This window comes from Rattus rattus, chromosome 4 (assembly GCF_011064425.1).
Source record: "Rattus rattus isolate New Zealand chromosome 4, Rrattus_CSIRO_v1, whole genome shotgun sequence".
In the NCBI taxonomy this organism is placed as follows: domain Eukaryota; kingdom Metazoa; phylum Chordata; class Mammalia; order Rodentia; family Muridae; genus Rattus; species Rattus rattus.
Genome location: NC_046157.1, coordinates 47,973,231 through 47,991,082, shown reverse-complemented (window position 1 = coordinate 47,991,082; position 17,852 = coordinate 47,973,231). Strand labels below are relative to the sequence as shown.

Below are 17,852 nucleotides of genomic sequence, written 5' to 3'. Positions count from 1 at the left end.
CACCGTATTCGGAGATAGGATCTTTAAAACGGCAGCCAAGGCACTGATCATTGAATGCCCAGTCACAATTGGGACATCCATATCACTTCCTCTGAGGCTTGAGGAAATTGGGGAAGACAGAGAAAAGAGCATAAGACCTGGCAGACAGGCTGAGGTCCCTTTTAAGAGGGACTAAGGGTTAGAGACAGGGGATATCAGACTTCTTTGACGTGTCAGAATCTTCCTGCCGTCAAGTGAACTGTCATGCTGTGAGGGGTTGGGGGGATGAGGGTAGGGTGAGGGTTGGGGATGAGGGTGAGATGATGGTGAGGTGAGAGTAAGATGAGGGTGAGGGTTGAGCATGAGGGTTGGGGATAAGGGTGAGGATGAGGGTGGGTTGAGGGTAGGGGTAAGGATTAGAGATGAGGGTTGGAGATGAGGATTGGGGATGAGGGTGAGGAGGAGGGTGGGGTGAGGGTTGGAGATGAGGATTGGGGATGAGGGTGGGACTGAGGGTTGGTACTGAGGGTTAGGAATGAGGGTGAGATGATGGTGGGGTGAGAGTAAGATGAGGGTGAGGGTTGAGCATGAGGGTTGGGGATGAGGGTGAGGGTGGGATGAGGGTTAGGGATGAGTGTGAGTGTGGGATTGGGGTGAGAGGTAAAGAGTATGACAGGACACACAAAGCTGTTTATTGACTCACATAAGCTGCACAGACACATCCCTATATTCTGAGGTCTTAGAATTCTAGACAGGGCTGATAAACCCACAGGGCACAAAGTCTCCAGTTCCTATTGAAGGGCAACCTGATGGGTGGCTGTGTGAACACACACACACACACACACACAGACACACACACACATGTCCACCAAGATATGACCACACATAGGCATACTCTCGTGAAGGTCTGAATGAGTGATATCCCCTAAAGCTCACTTTGTGAACGCCTTGGTTCTCAGTCGGTGTCTCTGCTTAGAAACGTTATGGAATGTTGCAGGTGGGCTTGCTGGAGGGAACACATCTCTTTGAGAGTTTACAACTCACCCATCCTCTCTTCTCCCTCTCTGCTTCTTGTATGACCAGGCAGCGCTTTGCCTATCTCACCATGTCAGGCTCCATTGTTTTCTGAGGCTATAAACCAAAATGAACCCTTTCTTTCTTAAGTTGCCTTTGCCCGGTTTTTATCACATCATTGGAAAAGCTCCCGATGCTTTCTGGGCTAAGCAAAGCTCAGGGGGATGGGTAGTCAAGGGGTTCCCTGGATTCTCATGCTAGTTTTTATTTCTTTTTAACCCTCAGTTTTACCTCCCATCTACCTCGCCAGAGAAATGCTTCGCACGCCACGTGGGGTGGACACAGAGATCACACATTCCATCTACCGTTGGCCCCAGACACGTGCTCATTAATGATATGCTTAGTAAATATTTAAATTTAAACAGAGCTGGCTCTGTGTACACATTTACTGTGTTTACTTTTTCATGGAGGGATGGAGGTTGAGTCCAGTGCATGCCTCAGAATGAAAATCGTTACTGAAAATTGATACATCATGTTTTCTCCTTGTGTGGCAAGGCTTGGGCTATAGTTTGGGCAAATAAGAACGGTATTAAGATTCTACAAATGTTTTAGAGTCCAGAATTCTTTGTGCTCAAGAGAGTAAAACTGCATAGCAAGTCACCTCTTACGCTCTTGTGGCAATGGCAGATGTGTGTGCTTTGAGTCCTGATTCAACAATTCTCACCCCCATGATGATGGCCACGGACACAGAACTACAATTTATGGGTCTGAGACTCCAGGCTTGGACCTTTGGAATGACCACACGTTTACCACAGGCCCGAGATCATGTCTACGGACTTAAGTATCTTAGGGACAAGAGAGTTGTTTTTTAAACAGGCACCCTACGCAAACATTCATTTATATTAGTGGGTTTTTAATGGAGGTTGGCATGCACAAGACTGATTTTGTTTGTTTGTTCGTCTACTCGACACGAACAAGGGCCATGTGGGAAGAGGGAACTTCAGCTGAGAGAATGCCTCAGGTTGGTCTGTGGGGAAGACGGTGGGGACATTTTTTTGATCAGTGATCGATGCAGGATAATCCAGCCCACTGTGAACAGTGCTGCCCCTGGGCAGTGGGTCTGGGCTATATAAGAAGGCAAGCCCTGAGGAGCAGGAGGTAAGCAGCAATCCCTGTGGCCTCTGCTTCAGATCCTGCCTTCAGGTTCCTGCCCTGACTTCCCTCAATGATGGGCAGTGATGAGGAAACTGAAATAAACCCTATCCTCCCCCAGCTGCTTCTGGTGATCTTGTTTTAACAGAAAGCAAACCAGGACATTGTCATTTCTGAATTACTGAATCTTTTGTGTGTCCTTCTTTCCATCCACTCTTTGCTCCATCTCACTCAGAAATGGCAACTTATCTTACATAAATACTGACTTCCGATTCTGGGTTCCCTTTGACCCACAGCACCAGGATGAGGGGAATTCTCCACCCTCCTCTGTAGGGTCTCTTGGGGTTTGATCACAGCCAGTCATTTTCCAATACACTACCAGATATGAAAGCAGAGACCAGAGGATAGGTGGGTTTGACCTTAGGCCTCAGGGTCAAAACTACGGTTTCTAAAACTGGATGACCAATTAAAAATTGATTGTTCAGGATTTCCAGATGATGAGAGCTGTGGAGACTCCTTCCTTTCTATTGGACTTCCATAAATTTTCCTGAAAAAATGCTGATGTCAGATCTTAATGCTTCAGGTGAATCTTCTTCTTAAATAATTTCAGAGATACCTGTGTCATCAGTTAGTGATGAGAAAAATATTTCCCCCTGCTCTGAGGGTGGAGGGAGCAAAGAGTGAATGTGTGGTGAGGGGGCAGCAGCCTTCTTTATGCAAGTTTGAAATATGGTTACCTAACTTCTGTTTCCACACATTCCTCAGTATGGCCTGAGGGTTGTAGCATTTGGGTTCCCAGTTGTTCTGAGAAAGTAAGGCATTTGGAGTCCTGTGGGTAGCAGGGCACAGAACCAGCATCCACACACCTCTCTACCATGCCTTACAACTAAACAACAGCTCTTGTCACTCAGGACAGCTTTGTGGATGCCTCAAGGCATGAGCAAACTTCCTCAGGACACTGCATTTTGACTTTGTATTTCCCGAAATGAGCCAGTGTCTTTGAGTAGAACCGGCCGACAGCTGTGCACATCTTTGGGGGAAGAATGGCCTGGGTGTTCTAGAGAAAAAAACTGAGGCCAGTGAGGACTGACCACTGTGCAGACAACTCGGTATGAGGAGGCCTGGAGGGTTGGTTGAATACCACAAAAGGTGGGTGGATGGGACTGTGGAAGAGACAGCTGGGCCTGGCTCCCTGAGGGGAGCGCAGGGTGAGGGTGTGGAACCCTCTGGATGTCTCCTGATCAGGATGATAATAGACAGGGGGTGGGATGGAGAAGAACAGGTAATATCCTGTTTGAGGTCCCAAACTTCCCTTCTAAGGATGCATGCGGGCTGGAATGGAAGAACAGCATGCTTGGGGGTTTATGGAGCTGCGAGAACAGAGACACCAAACTTGCCACTGCCAGACACATGGGCCACAGAGAGGGCTCTCCTTCCTAACCTGCCCCACTGCCTGGGGAGGAAGATAAGTAAGTTCAGATCAAGTCTACACAGTGCTGTAGTGTCCCGGGTCAGCCTGTGTCTGGATGGTTCTGGAAATCCTTGGGCATTCATTTGATACTGGTTACTTCTTTCTTTACAGAGTAACTGTCTTTTTCACTGCTGCTCTGCTGTGCACTAAAGCCCACACTGCTCCTCAGACAGCCCGGACAAGGAAACAGGGTGGGGGCGGGGTTTCCTTAAAATAATGAAAATGGCAGTCCAGCTTGTATGGAGCGCCAAGGGCTGGTCTGGAGCCAGATTGGAGTTGAGACCTACTTAGTCAGCATGAATCCTTATAAGAATGCATAAAAACGAAATGTCATGAGGCTTTGAATTCAAGCCTTTCTGGAGTGACCCAAGTCATGTAGAGCAAGACTTAGGCCAATTCACAATTTTGAAGCAAAAGAGCTCACCCTGGCAGTAATTAAAATTATTTGAACAGAGCACAAAATGGTGCAGCAGTCATGAGGGCCCTGGGACAAAAGGTGGTTTTGGTTGAAACAAACAAACAAACAAACAAACAAACAAACAAAAAACAGTGACAAAAGAAAGAACTAGAGAAGAGAAGAAAGAGAGATAAAAAGAAAGGAAGGAGGAATGGGGAGGAAGAGGAGATGAGAGAGGGGCAGGGAGAGGAGGGGAAGAGCAGGAACATCCTCACAGGAAATAGGATCGATGGATGGCTACCTCAAGCAAGGTAGCTAGCTGAAGGTGGAAGGCCTACTCAGGATGGGCTGTGTGGAAGGGCAGGGAAACTGGAATAAACAAGGTCAAGAGTAGGCTGATGGACAAAGGTCAAAGGTGAGGCCTCCAACCTGCCTTTCCAGGGTGGCTTCAGCCCAGGTGTGAGTGTAGTATGTCCCAGGATATTTCAGATCCAAACTCCCCACTCAGTGCCCACCCTATGTCTCACCATCCTCCTTGGTACGGGTAAAGATCTGCTCACTCCGGACGCCGTCCCCTGCACGGGTGAAGGCCAGCACCTGGATACTGTAGTTGGTGTATTTCTCTAGTCCATCCAACTCCAAGGAAGGCTGCGTGGTGGTGACGTTCTTAATCTCGCCCAGCTCTGGAGGACAAAAGTCAGAAGATGGGACCTCATTACCAAGCCTATCACACTCTCTGGCTGTGGCTGTTCTACCTGTCACTCAGAGGACAGGGAGGAGCTATGCAGAAGTGTCACAGGGCACCAGCACCATGGACCATTTGAAAACAAAAATCATCTCCATCAAAAAGTCCGAAAATACTGAACAGAAAATTGACATGGGGAACAGTAATCCACTCTTGGTAAATCAAATTTCAGCATCAAATGTCGCTCTTGGAAGGTCTCTCACCAGCAAATACCACGGGGCACCTCACCAGTAACATGTCTCTGTATACCTAATGGCTGTTCACCAGGAAACTTCTGCAAGATGAGGATTGCTTATATGTGTGTATGTATGTGTATATATGTGTATGTATGCATGTGTACATGTGTATATGCATACATGTGCACACACATACATGTATATATGTGTATGTTGTATATGTATATATGTGTATATGTGTATATGCATACTTGCACATATATGCATACCCATATACATGCATACATGTATATGTGTATATATGCATACATGCATATACATACAGACATATATATTGTATATCTATGTATACATACATGCATATACATGCATGCATGTATATATGTGTATATATTATGTATATATGCATATATGTATATAATGCATGTATAGTATATGACTCTATATTCATTCATTCTTGATTAATGACTGCTGTGGGAGGGACAATTGCACTGTGGGCAGTGCCATCCTGGGCAGATGGTCTTGGTGTCATCACCAAGAAATCAGGCTAAATAAGTCATGAGGAACAAGCCAGTAAACAGTGTTCCTATCCTAAGGTTATTTGACTTCTCTTCATGATGGACAATAAACTATATGCTGAAATAAATAAACCTTTTCCTCCCCAAATTGCTTTTCATGAGCGTTTTATCCTAACAACAGAAAGCAAACTAAGATGCATATTTTGCATGTGTATAGGCATGCACATGTATGGTGTATACCTGTTCATGTATGTTTGATGTCTGGAATCATTCCCATTCATGCTTTCCTCATATTCATTGAGTCAGGGTTGCTCAGTCAAACTCAGAACTCAATGATATCCTCTGGCCTTGCTAGCCAGACTACCTTGGAGATCCCTACTTCTGCCTTCTGCGATTGAATTACAAGTGGGTGGTCACACCATCTGGCATTACATTGGTTATGGGCATCCAGACTCTGGTCTTCACACTTGTATGGTGAATGTTTTAACAACTGACCCATCTCCCACACGCATCATTTATATTTCTAAAATTCTATGGTAGCATATGCAGAGATTAGGAACCCAAGTTAATCTCAAATCCCTGAGCTAAGATGCACCCTGTGAGCAATTCCAGCTCTACCCGACATCATCGACTACAGTCACCTTGGTATCCATAATATTCCCACAATGCAGTTGGCTTCTACAACTGAGCCTATCTCTTGGTGAACAAAAGAAAGCAGTGACTGTGAGGTCTGTGGCTGGTAGTCTGCGAGGGGTGACTGATAGCCAGTCTGTCCGGTGGTGATCTGTATATCAGGATCTCAAAGTGTGTTTGTTCAGCTACACTGAGGCATCCTTGACCACGCGTGTGTGCATGCCTCAGTATGACTGACCAGGCATGTGACAGGATTCGGGTTGGGGCTGATCTGAGGGCTCTGCACACTCCTCACCTCACCTAGGCTGAACTCTTCTCTGTGTCACCACTCAAGTGACAGGTGATGTGTGAGAACCTTGGTGTGTGCTAAATCTGCCTGACTTTCCTGAGTGGGATCCAAGAGTGCTATTCAGAGGTGGAACACTGTGCCTCCACATCAAGCACAAGGCACGTGGCAACTGCCAGCAATTGGAATGATCTGGAAAGTATCTACACAGCTGATGTCCCTGAGTTTAGAAGCCAGCTCCTTCCAGAGTCAGTGGCAGATCACGACAAGGAGGCCTGGGATCTGCTTGCCCAGGGCCAGGTGGCTGTGAGCAGGGTATTTGGCACCATATAACTGCTCTTACTAAGGGAGGGATGAGGTATAAGTCAAGGGCCCAGCAGACACTATCTGGGTAGCTGGCTACAATGAAGGATATCTTTGGTATATTCCAAAGGCATTGAGAGCTGTGGTCCTGATCTCTTTTCTCAATAGAGGTGGTGGCATGCCAAGCCAGCCTCCTCAGGCACAAGCCCTGCCCATAGGATTGAGATGGATAAACCAAGCCGGCTAAACGTTCATGACTCCACAGTCATCATTTGACAGGCAAGGAGCTAAAGGACAGAAAAGCAATACATTGCCAGTGTCCCTGAGAGCCTGGGCTATGGAGGCAGGGTGTGTGACCTCACATCCACCACACACAATCATGTATACTTGGTAAACCCAAGAGATGGGACCAGAAGTATGTGCTGTCCAGAGATTGTGTGTTTTAGATGCCTGAGTTTCTGCAGCATGTTGTCCAAAAGATCCCACTCAGAAGGTCAGATGTCAAGAGCCACCTACTTTAAGATTATGATATATGATATATGACATGTGATATATGTAGGGAGTATGTGTGCAGGGCACACATAATACCCATGTTCAGGGTACATGTAATACCTATGTACAGAACACATGTAATGCCATGCACAGGGCACATGTAATACCCATGTACAGGGCACATGTAAGAGTTGTGAAAAAGATATGTCATGTGTACTGGTTTATGATGTTTAATTTTATACTGTGTATAGGTGTATTTGGCATTTGTAGCATGTAATGTGTGTATGGTATGTGTATGTGTGTATTTTATGGGAAAGCTTAGTAATGTTGATTGTAGTATGTATAGTGTATATGGTATATATGGTATATTTGGTATTTGTGGTATGTGTATGTGTTATATGGTGTCTATGGTATGTGTCTAGTATGTGTATTGTGGTATGTTTGGTCTGTATAGTGTGTGTGTGTGTGTGTGAGATAAGTGACATATGTAGTCTTCGTGTGTATAGTGTAGTATATGATATGTTGGGAGTGTGTGTAGTATCTATGTGTGTACTATGCGTGGATATATACACATATATGTGTGCATTTATATGTATTATATATGTATATATGGCATGTGGTGTGTATGGGGTATCTGTATATATAGTATATGATACGTTGGGAGTGTGCATGGTATGTATGTGTGTAATATATATATATACATATATATATATATATAAAATCACCTGGTGTATGTGTGGATGGGGTATGTATGTAGTGTATATGGTATGTATATATTATGTGTGTGTTGAATGTGTTGTGTCCATATATGATTCACATGTGTGAAATGCTCTCTAGGTCTGGTTAGGTAAGGCCTATCTCTCCATGCTCAGGGTTTATGGGGTTCAGGAATTGTAGGGTAGGTGCCAAGACACCCAGTGACCACATGGAGTGCCCTGCTGACCCAAAATGCTATTTCTTAGAGGTGGCCCTTGAGCAGTGCTTTAGTTTCTGATCATTTCTTTAGCTTTCGGAAGCCATGAGGAGAATATCTGTAGTAGACAGTAACCACACTGGTCTGGCCTTGATTCTGTGAGTAGAAAGAACCATCCTTAAGAATTATATTTAGTGATGTGTGACCATTCAGACTTTAAAGCTTGGCAAGACAGTGTACAGAACAATCTCAAACTGGATGAACATAGCCGTCACATTATACATTTTATTACCCTATGCTATGCATTTTTAAAAAGCTTTCATTGGTGTGAGGACTTCTATAGTTAATTATGCCTCCCTTTTGTGGATGGCACCCACTGGCTTGGTTCACATGCATTAATATCCTGCCCCTGTTCATTAGTCCAGAGTCCCCTAAGCAAGCCCTACCTTTTCCCATCTCCCAATCTTAGCCTAGAGCAGATGCTCAGTTAATTTGGGTCTGATGTGGATCTGGCACGAGTCACTCTGGGCTGTCTCCCCATGCACGGTAGTGTGGGAAGCGTGAGACTACATTCTAAAACGAACCGGCCTAGCAGTCAATTCTAGAAACACATCCCTTAGGACATGCGTGGCAGAGGGTCACAGAGTGGCCATGACTCAGCAGAAGGCAGCATCTGCTATTGTGTCTTGCTTTCACTCCTTAATTTAGTAACGATGGTAGGGATATCTGCAGCCGTGAGGCCTGGTTAGCAGAACAGACCCAGTGTCCTGAGCAGAGGTACTGTGTGCTACTTGAGCTCTTTACCCTACTCTGAGGAAGGCAAGAAAAGCAGTCTGCACCCAGGCACAGAGGCTAAAGGATGCTCCATAGCAGAGGGGAGGTAGGAAGAAAAGAGGCAGGAAATAAGGGGAGAGGAAATGAGAGAGGCTTGAAGAGAGGAGGTGGGAAGTGAGAGCTAGGGAAAGAGGGAACAGGAAGTGAAGGACAGGAAGGGGGCGCAGGAAGTAAGGTGCAGAAAGAGAGGCACAAGAACTGATAAACAGGAAGAGGAGGTGCTGGGAGGGTGGGAAGAAAGGGGACAGGAAGTGAAGGGCAAAAAGAAGGGAAGGTGCAAGAAAGGAGGCAGGAAGGAGGAAGCGCAGTGGCTACAGGTGCCAAAGCCTAGGAGCAAGCTAGGAATGGGGAGCTGGGGCCATGTGTGCACTGTCTAAACCTGGGGTTTGGGATTTAATGACTCCCCGTGGAGACAATGACATGCCTCTAAAGGTGCTCTGGCATTTTTTTCTGGAGCCCTCACACACTTCTACTATAGACATGTGATGTTCCTTCGCTGGGATCTATTCATGGGATAAAGGGGCAATGTTTAAGGGCATGTGCTATGTAGAACATTCTAGATGAGTGTTTCTCAACCTTCCTAATGCTGCAACCCATTAATACGGTTCCTCATGCTGTGGTGACCCCGACCATAAAATTATTTAGTTGTCACTTTATAACTGTAATTTTCCTAGCTGCTGTTATGAATTATAATGCAAAATATCTGATATGCAGGATATCTGATATACGACCCCCAAAGGGGTCACAATCCACAGGTTGAGAACCACTGTTCTAGACAGGGATTAATTACTGAAGCTGCAGTTTTGACATAGACACTCATAATTTAGAAAACACAGTCATGCCCGATCCCCCAACTGTCACTCTCTAGTCCCAACTGCCACTCTCTAGACTGCTTCAAGCTGCTCTTTAAAAGGCTTTTTTGTGAGTGCACAGGCTCAAGTGTGAAGAAAAAGGGTAGTATTCAAAGATGTCCCCAGTGTCCCCCTCCAACCCAATTTCACCCCAAGAAGGGGGTCTGCAGGTTGTGCAAGGCATCCCACGGGAACATGCTCACCACCCACACGACTTCCTCTTACCTCCGTCTATGAGGTTGGCCCAGTAGATGACCCTGAACCCCTGGAGAATCCCATTCAAGGCCTCCTTGGACAGCGTGGACCAGGAGATTGATATGCTTTCTGGTGAGGTTGCTATGGCTTGGACATTTTCGGGAGGGTAGCTGGGTACTGAGAAAGGAAACAATTACAACCTGTGATTGCTGTGTGGAGGGGGTGGTGTTGTCAAAGCAACAGTGGATACTAACTTACTACTGTAGCACACAAGGCAGAATGTCCTCAGGGGAATATTGCAACTCAGTTGAGTGTCTCTGTGGAGGCTATGCAGTTGTCAGGGAGGACTTCCCAGCTCCTCCTGCCCACTCCGAGACTCTACGTTCAGGAAGTCACCCCAGACTTGAATTGAGTGCAAGTCAACTCTTAATGCGGAGGAGGCCCGCTGGTTCTCAGCTTTGCCTTCCCACAGCCATGGCCAGCTCCTGTTTTCTGTTACATTTAGGTGCACAGAGCAGTTTCCCTTTATAGATAATAAGCCTGAGCACGGATTGGAAGGCTATTGGGAAATGTGGGAGAGAAGAAATATAACCACGGGGCTTCCCTACCTCATCTCCAAAGCCTCCCTTTTAGGAGTATTGTGTTTTGTTAAAGGCAAGAGAGAGAGAATGAAATTAATAGTATATGCTACTTATTCATTGATTGATGGGGTCTTACTATGCAGCCCTGGAACTTTGTAGATCAGGCTAGCTTCAAATACAGAGACCCTTCCTTTGCCTCCTAGTTGTTGGGCTTGATGGCGCCCACCAGCACTCCTAGATTATATACTATTTTAGATATTGACTGTATGCCAACGTTAAACGTTAGGGGGAGGGGAGGGGCCAATTATTAGCTGAAACTAAGTCATCCAAGTGCAAATCAAAATGCAGAGCCAACCACTCCAGAGATGGATGGCAGAGATGGAATATTTGGGTCTCGAATGTTCTAGTCATTTAAGCCTTCTCTGCTCTGTGAGCAAAGGCACATTGTGCAAGGAGTCATTAAATGGAGCGTGCCGACTTAACTACCATATGCTGAGCCTTTTGGACTGGAGGGTTCTCGGTCATCAAGCACCATTGGGCTGTTTTCCGCGCCTTAAGGAAGTGTTCATTTTGGTCACTAGGGGGCGCATGATCACTACGGGATCTGCTCCAGAGAGCCCGGGATCTTTTCGGAGGTTTTCTCTGGCTACAGAACGCTTGGAAACCTAAAGCGCTCTTCGGGGGAGAGGCGATAATAAAGATTATAATAATATACAGAAAAATTCTAAAAGTTTTTGGTACTAGTTTCGGGGAAGGATTTGGATTTCTGCTCTCTAGATGGGGACAATGCTGGTTTTACAAGTTCAAAGCCCACTCTTGCATTCAAGAAGCAAAGAAGAAGATTAGGGAATGCATTTGGGTTTTTGGGTGCATACCCATCCAGGGCAGGAATAAATTGATGTGGTGGGCTTGATATTTAGGTCAAGCAACAGGGAGCCGGCCTGTAGGCCACAGAGAGCAAGACTACCACAGACTGTGGCTGCCCAGACCTACCGTCCTCCAGGGTGGTAGTGATTATCTCCTGAGAAGAAGGTCCCGTGCCGGCCCGGTTGCAGGCCTGTACTACTAGGCCATACTGGGTGAACTTATTCAGGTTGTCCAGGGTGTACACTTCGCTGTCCCCGGTGGTGTCGATACTGATGATGTTGAACTGGAAGTTGCCCCCGGTGCTGTACTCCCGGTAGCCTATCTGGTAGCCACGTATGATCCCATTTTGTAAATGTTTCTTGGGAGCCTAAACAGCAAAGAGAAGAACGCGCTCAGGAAAATGGACGTGGGAGAATCTTAACATGCAAAGCCACTAAGGAAAAAAAATAAAGCCAGATAGTAATAAGGATGAGGGCAGAAGCCATAACTCCTGCACAGCTCTCCTGTGGCACCTAGCCCTAACCGTGGGGCTGCTTCTCCTCTATGCTGACCCCTGTAAGCCCATGATAGGCACTGTAGGAAATTAAGAGCTGCAACCAATAATAGATGTTTAATAGAAGTGGGTCAATATGTTGTCATAAAAGTCGTTTAAACTTTGCTTATTTCTGTAATTTTCCATTTAACAATGTCAGGCCATGGTTGACAGGGGTAATAGAAACTATGCAAAGCAAAGTCAGAGGCAGGGCAACTTCAGCACGTTTCTTCCCGGGCCCGACCTCCTCACCCTCTGCAACGCTTCCACTGTGAGCCTCGGTTTTCATAGGACATCGGCCACATTTAAGTGGCAGAAGAATGAATCTGACACTGTAGAATCTGTGCTCCAGGTCTCTAGGTCAGTCTTCCATAGTTAACCGGATTCACTGATGGGAACACAGTCATTTGGAGTCTTAGAGTACACACCAGGGACCTCACTTATGAGGCATTCCTTTCTGATTATCAGCTGGCTGTCTAACACCCACCTACTGTTGGTCTGTCTGTCTGTCTGTCTGGCATCACCCCTATGTATGTGTCTGTCTATCTATCTATCTATCTATCTATCTATCTATCTATCTATCTATCTATCTATCTACTATCATCTATCTATCTTTCTATCATCTATGTATCCATCTATCATTTATCAATCATCTATCTACTGCCTTTTATCACCTTTTTTTCTATAAATTAATTATAACCTATGGAGCTAGATCTCTCAGGTTATGTAAAACTTCCTGAAGCCCAGAAGAGCTAACGGTGGTGAAGAACAGGATAATAAGCACACGAGCTCTGGAGAACGGTGACAGTTGGGGTGCACGGCTGTCAGGTTAAAGCCAGCAGGCGGATGACATCTGGGGAAAACAGCTCATGGATCCAGAAGCCAGATGGGCTTTGTAAGGGTGGCCTGGGCTCAGCAAGTGGAGTGGGGGGGGTGTGGGAAAAGCTGGCAGGGAAGGGAAGGAAGAGGGTACCTACAGGCAGAGGAATGAGGCATGATGGGAGAGGGTAGATGGAGTTCCAGGGTAGAACGAGTCCCTGAAAATCAGCAGTGCATGGAGAAGGGCACAGAATGTAAGAGAATGGAAAGGTGCTGAGCAGGGGGCGTGGCCCGGATGAGCTCAGCAGATACTGTGTGTAGCCTGACATGCTCTCCTTCTGGGCTGAACGGATACCCCAGGCTGGCTTTCAGGATGCAATCTGTGACACAGAGAACAGTATTTCCTATATTTATTTGCAGAACTTTAAACTTTTAATTAATGCACAAAAGCTTATGGGGGGGGGCCTTCTTACAGCAAATTTCTTCCTGTGTGGCTTCCGTGGGATGCAGCTGTTGTCCTCATCTTACAGGCTGTTTCAACGTGTGAACCCACAGCCAGAAACCAGCTAAGTCATTAACTATTTCACCGAGCGCCAGGGCGTGACCCTGGTATGGGAACTCACTGTAACACAGATGGGTTAATTTTGTCTTCAAGAACACATAGAGATTTTAGAGTTTTAGGGTCAGAGCCGGACAAAATTTCTACACTGCACCTGCATGTATATATAACCTCTAGCTTGTTAATAAAATTAATTTTCCTGTAAAAATCATTATATGCAAGCTGATTTTTACCAACAAAGAGATTTATCTCATTTCATGTAGATTTTTTTGTAATTATCAGATAAGTGACTCAACTATAAATGATAATTTTTTGCAAATTAGATTCATATCCATTAAGCATTCTGTCTAATTGTTCAGCTGGCTCCCTGCGGGGCTTCAAGAGAAAGCCAGTCTGAGTCGCAGCATGAGGGCTATGCAACCGTGTATACAGTGGAGCCAAATGCCTAAAAGGGAACTTATCTAGAGCAACTGATTTAGAATCTTCCTAAGCAGGTATGGGATCAGCTTTACTGACTCATCCTCGGGCTGTGGAGGGTTAATTAAGTTTGTGATCTGGGCGGGACAATTGTCCTGCCCCTCTTTGTGGTTAGAAAGTATCACATGTGGTTTCCCTGGGAGATAAACAAGCACTTGGTTCTGTTCACTTAACATGATTGGGTTTAAAATAAAACCAACATGGCTGCAGGAGTTCAAGCCAGTTAAAGATTCCAGTCGAGGTAGGGAAAGGGCTTCCGAGGCCTCACTCTTCGCTGAGGAGCTATTGATTGATAGTTGATGGCAGTAGAAGGCAGAGTCACTTTTCTATAGGATTGCTGCCATTGGTAGGCTCTCCATGTCCCCACTGGGTGACCCCCCATAGCTCTGAGGTGTTGGCAGTACTAACTGGATTCAGGAGGTTAAAAGTTTTACAAGAAAGACATGAGGTAGAGAGGAAGATGAGATGAACTGGTCTTGGAGGAGTCAGAAGAAAGGATAGGAGGTATGGATATCCTCAAGATACATTGTAAAGAAAGGATGTGAGGGGTGGAAAAAAATCAAGATACATTGTAAAGAAGGGACGGGAGGGGTGTATAACATCAAGATACATTGCATACACATATAAAATAGTCAAAGAAAGGAGAAAATTAAAATTTACAAAAAAGTTCATATTCTTAGGGGACCTACATTTCTGTCCTTATTCTGGAGTAAAGCATATGCTTTCCTCATTTGATGCTTCTGCAAAAATACGGTGTAGAATCATTACTTGGTTTTACTTTAGGCGTCTAAGGTAAAAGTCCTGTGTGAGCCTGTGCATGTTCCAATCTGGTTCCTTTTCCTCATCCGTCCCCTCCTGTATCCTCCCATTTATAGTCTACAGTTCTGTGTCTGATTTTCCTCATTTGCTACGCTGTTCAGATCACAGTCTGCTCTTTGCTACCGAGGACAGTGTTGCATTATGTTGATGTCTGACTTCAGTTAAGTGCTCCACCATGGTCATATTAATTTGCAACCACGAATGCTATTTAGCACTTCTGCAACACACATTTTTCCATTTTTAACCTGATCTGTGGGACTCAGGTCCCTGCAGCATTTTACTGCCTTATTTTTAAAGCTGCATTTCAGTTGGCTACTGATGAGCGGGGATTTTTGCTATGGCTCTGTCAGAAGTGGGTTAGCTTAAGGGGATGATGCATCTGTGACATCCTTCTGTCTCCTAAGCGTTGGATAACTTCTATGCTATTGCCTGGTACCTCATGGGATTGCTAGCTACCCCATAGACAAAGCTGTTAATACTGTCCTTTAAAGTGAGGCGCATGTTACAGGAGGGAAGGTCAAGGCCATTGCCACCCTGTCTTTGAAGCATCATGGTCACTGTTGGCACACCCACTACCCAAACCTCCATGGTCCCTGCCATGTCTGATGTCACCACTATCACCACTGTCGTCTCCACCAGCATCCTCAGCATCAACTCAGCTCTCCTGTACAGGCCATCTGAGAGACACCTGCTACACAAAGAAGATTTTCCTCCACTCCACTCCCCAAACTCTAGTCATTCTGGAGGGTAGTGCCTCAGGACCTTTACCCAGACTCACTTCAGCAAGAAGCCCTATCCGTGCATGCTGCTCCATGCATACTTTCTCCTAATCCTCAAGCAGTGCCACTCCCTGGTGACTAAGCATATGACCCTATGGAGGCCATTCCTACTCAAACCACCACATCAGCGAAGATAATCTTGTAGGCAAAACCCTACTCGGGAAGCACTCCTCTTAAAACACATTAAAAGAGCACTTAGTGTGCCTGGAAACAGAACAAGCAAAGTAACTCAGGGGGTTCGCTTCTACCGTATGTCCAAGCTCAGGAGCCCTGCAGATGAGCCTCTTTGTACCTGGAACCTGGTGCTATACAGTTTCATAAGTGAGTAACACCTCTTCACCTTTTCTAGAATCCCTCTGAAGGAACTGTATACTCTGGGGCAGAGGTCAAATTTGCCATTATGCTTTCTGTGACAGGTTACTTGTTTACCCTTGCTGAAGCCAATTCTTCCCCTCCCCACTTGGATGGAGCAATGGTCCTGATTTCCTGACATTTATTTCTCTCATTTGCTGCTCTCTGCAGAACTCCTCTCCAGCCCTTCCCCTGCCGCTATTCTTCCTTCTGGCTTCTCAATCCCTCTCAACCCCCCAATCCTTAAGGACTTCACTTTGATCTCCATGACAACAGTAGTACCATGTCAATCCATTAGTATGGCTTGCAAGTGACTGTGTTTTTATATGTCTCTCTCCAATCTTCTTCATCCTTAAAGAAACAGAGAAACAGCAAAGAGGCAGGGACGTGGGGAGGCTCACAGCTCACACCACCACCTTGGATGCTGGTGACTTGTCTGGGCAAGCCTTTCTAATGTCTATTCCATCTCTTTTCCCTTCACAGGAACCTTTAAAAGAACAGAGTCTACTTCTGGGGCTGGAAGAGTGAGTCCCTTGGAACGTACACTGAAATTTCTCTTTAGATTCCTGCAAATTCTCTTAAGATGCACGCTCTCCTCTTTCATCACTGGGTGGCAGCTGCCTCACTCACTTCCTCCATGTTCCACATGCACAACTGCTCTGCAGCCAAGTGCGTCCTAGGTGAGCTGTGCATCAGTTCTGGGCTCAAGGGACCCTGACAAGGATGTGGACATTAGGCTAGCCACTTCTGAGGACTAGCCATGGCTCTGTGAGAGGGAAGGGGGCAAAAGAAAAGTTTCCCATAGTGTCAAGAAGATGGTCGGACAAGAGGTGGTTCGCCTGAGTCTAGGGATGACCCAACAGTGATGTGCAGTGGTACACAGCTGCATCCTGGGAAGAAAACAGGGGACCCAGGATACAAGAGCTCAAGGAGAGACTGCACTGAGGTATTTATGGGGATCCTGGGTTTCACAATGACAAGAGGATACAGTCAGACTTTGGTGTTGGAAACTCAAGTCAGATCTCCTGCAAGAGCAGCAAACTGTTAAAAATGGAGTCGTTGCTCCAGCCCCAGGCATTCCCTTTTTAATCCTCATTCGGAGGTGGAAATTCCAAACATATAAAGGTGAGTTGCATGCAGCAGGGGTCTCTAAGGTTAGGCTGGGCTACACATCTGTCATCTATACCCAAGGAAGGGAGAACTCACAGGGCTAACTCTGAGTTAGCCTTCCATCTGTACCTGGGTTTAGCCTTTGGCTAAACTAGAGAGGTTTCAGGCATTGACACAAGGTAGAGGATAGGGAAACAGAACCTCAAGAATGTTGAGACAAGCCAGTCTATTCCCCCCACCCCCCGCCCAGGAATGTGGCTGAAGCATATTCCGGTACAAATAGCAGTAATGCGGCTTCTATGTGGATCTGCTGACCTGGCAGGATGCTCCTGCCTCCCCCACTGTCCCTTTTCAAAGTGAATAAATATTGGCTACTGGATTTACCTTTATACAAATAAACTTTCCAACCTGGCAGGGCAAACAAGCAGGGCACTATTATTTAATGATGGTGGAAATCCGTCATCTAATCTCTAACTATAAAACGTCTCTTTTGTTCATTTGAGACTGGCCGCCTCCTTATGCTGGCCAGGAGTTGGAGAGAGAAAGAGGGCTGGGGTCCTTGAGGCAGGCCCATTCTGTGGCCGAGCTCAGCAACCTTTCCTGAGGATGGTGGAGGTGGTAGGGCCTAGAGTGCGTTCCAAAGGGAACAGTAACAAGATGCTTCCTGCTTTAGATACACAAGGTATCTGCAATGTGGATCTGTGAGCCTGGTCTTTCTGTAGAGAACAAAGGTTTTCATGAGAAAAGAGTGTTTTGACCTAAAGCTGACTGATGGTATGGGCTCCATGCATTTTCTGCAGCAAATACTCATTTCCTCCCATCTGGGGGGTGAACCCCCACAGAGCCTGCACTTCCTGGTCCACCCTGAGGACCTAGGGAAAAAAATGCATCCTATTCCATGGAAATGAGGAGGGCTTTGAAGCCAGTTTTCCTTGTCTTGTTGAAGGGGAAGAGGTTAGATCTGCCAATACAGAAGGACTGCCAATTCCTTACATATCT

The 17,852-nt window shown here is 46.0% G+C and overlaps 1 protein-coding gene across 1 annotated transcript in view; it reads right to left on the bottom strand.

Annotated features, from left to right (window-relative positions):
• Positions 1-17,852, bottom strand: part of LOC116898341 (Down syndrome cell adhesion molecule homolog) — a 56,042-nt gene that overhangs the window by 23,014 nt on the left and 15,176 nt on the right. Inside the window, exons 3-5 of the mRNA XM_032899664.1 lie at positions 11,534-11,774; positions 9,990-10,136; positions 4,541-4,696 (exon numbers count right to left, since the gene is read on the bottom strand). Coding sequence (XP_032755555.1) covers positions 4,541-4,696; positions 9,990-10,136; positions 11,534-11,774 — 544 coding nt within the window. The remainder of the gene's footprint in view (positions 1-4,540; positions 4,697-9,989; positions 10,137-11,533; positions 11,775-17,852) is intronic.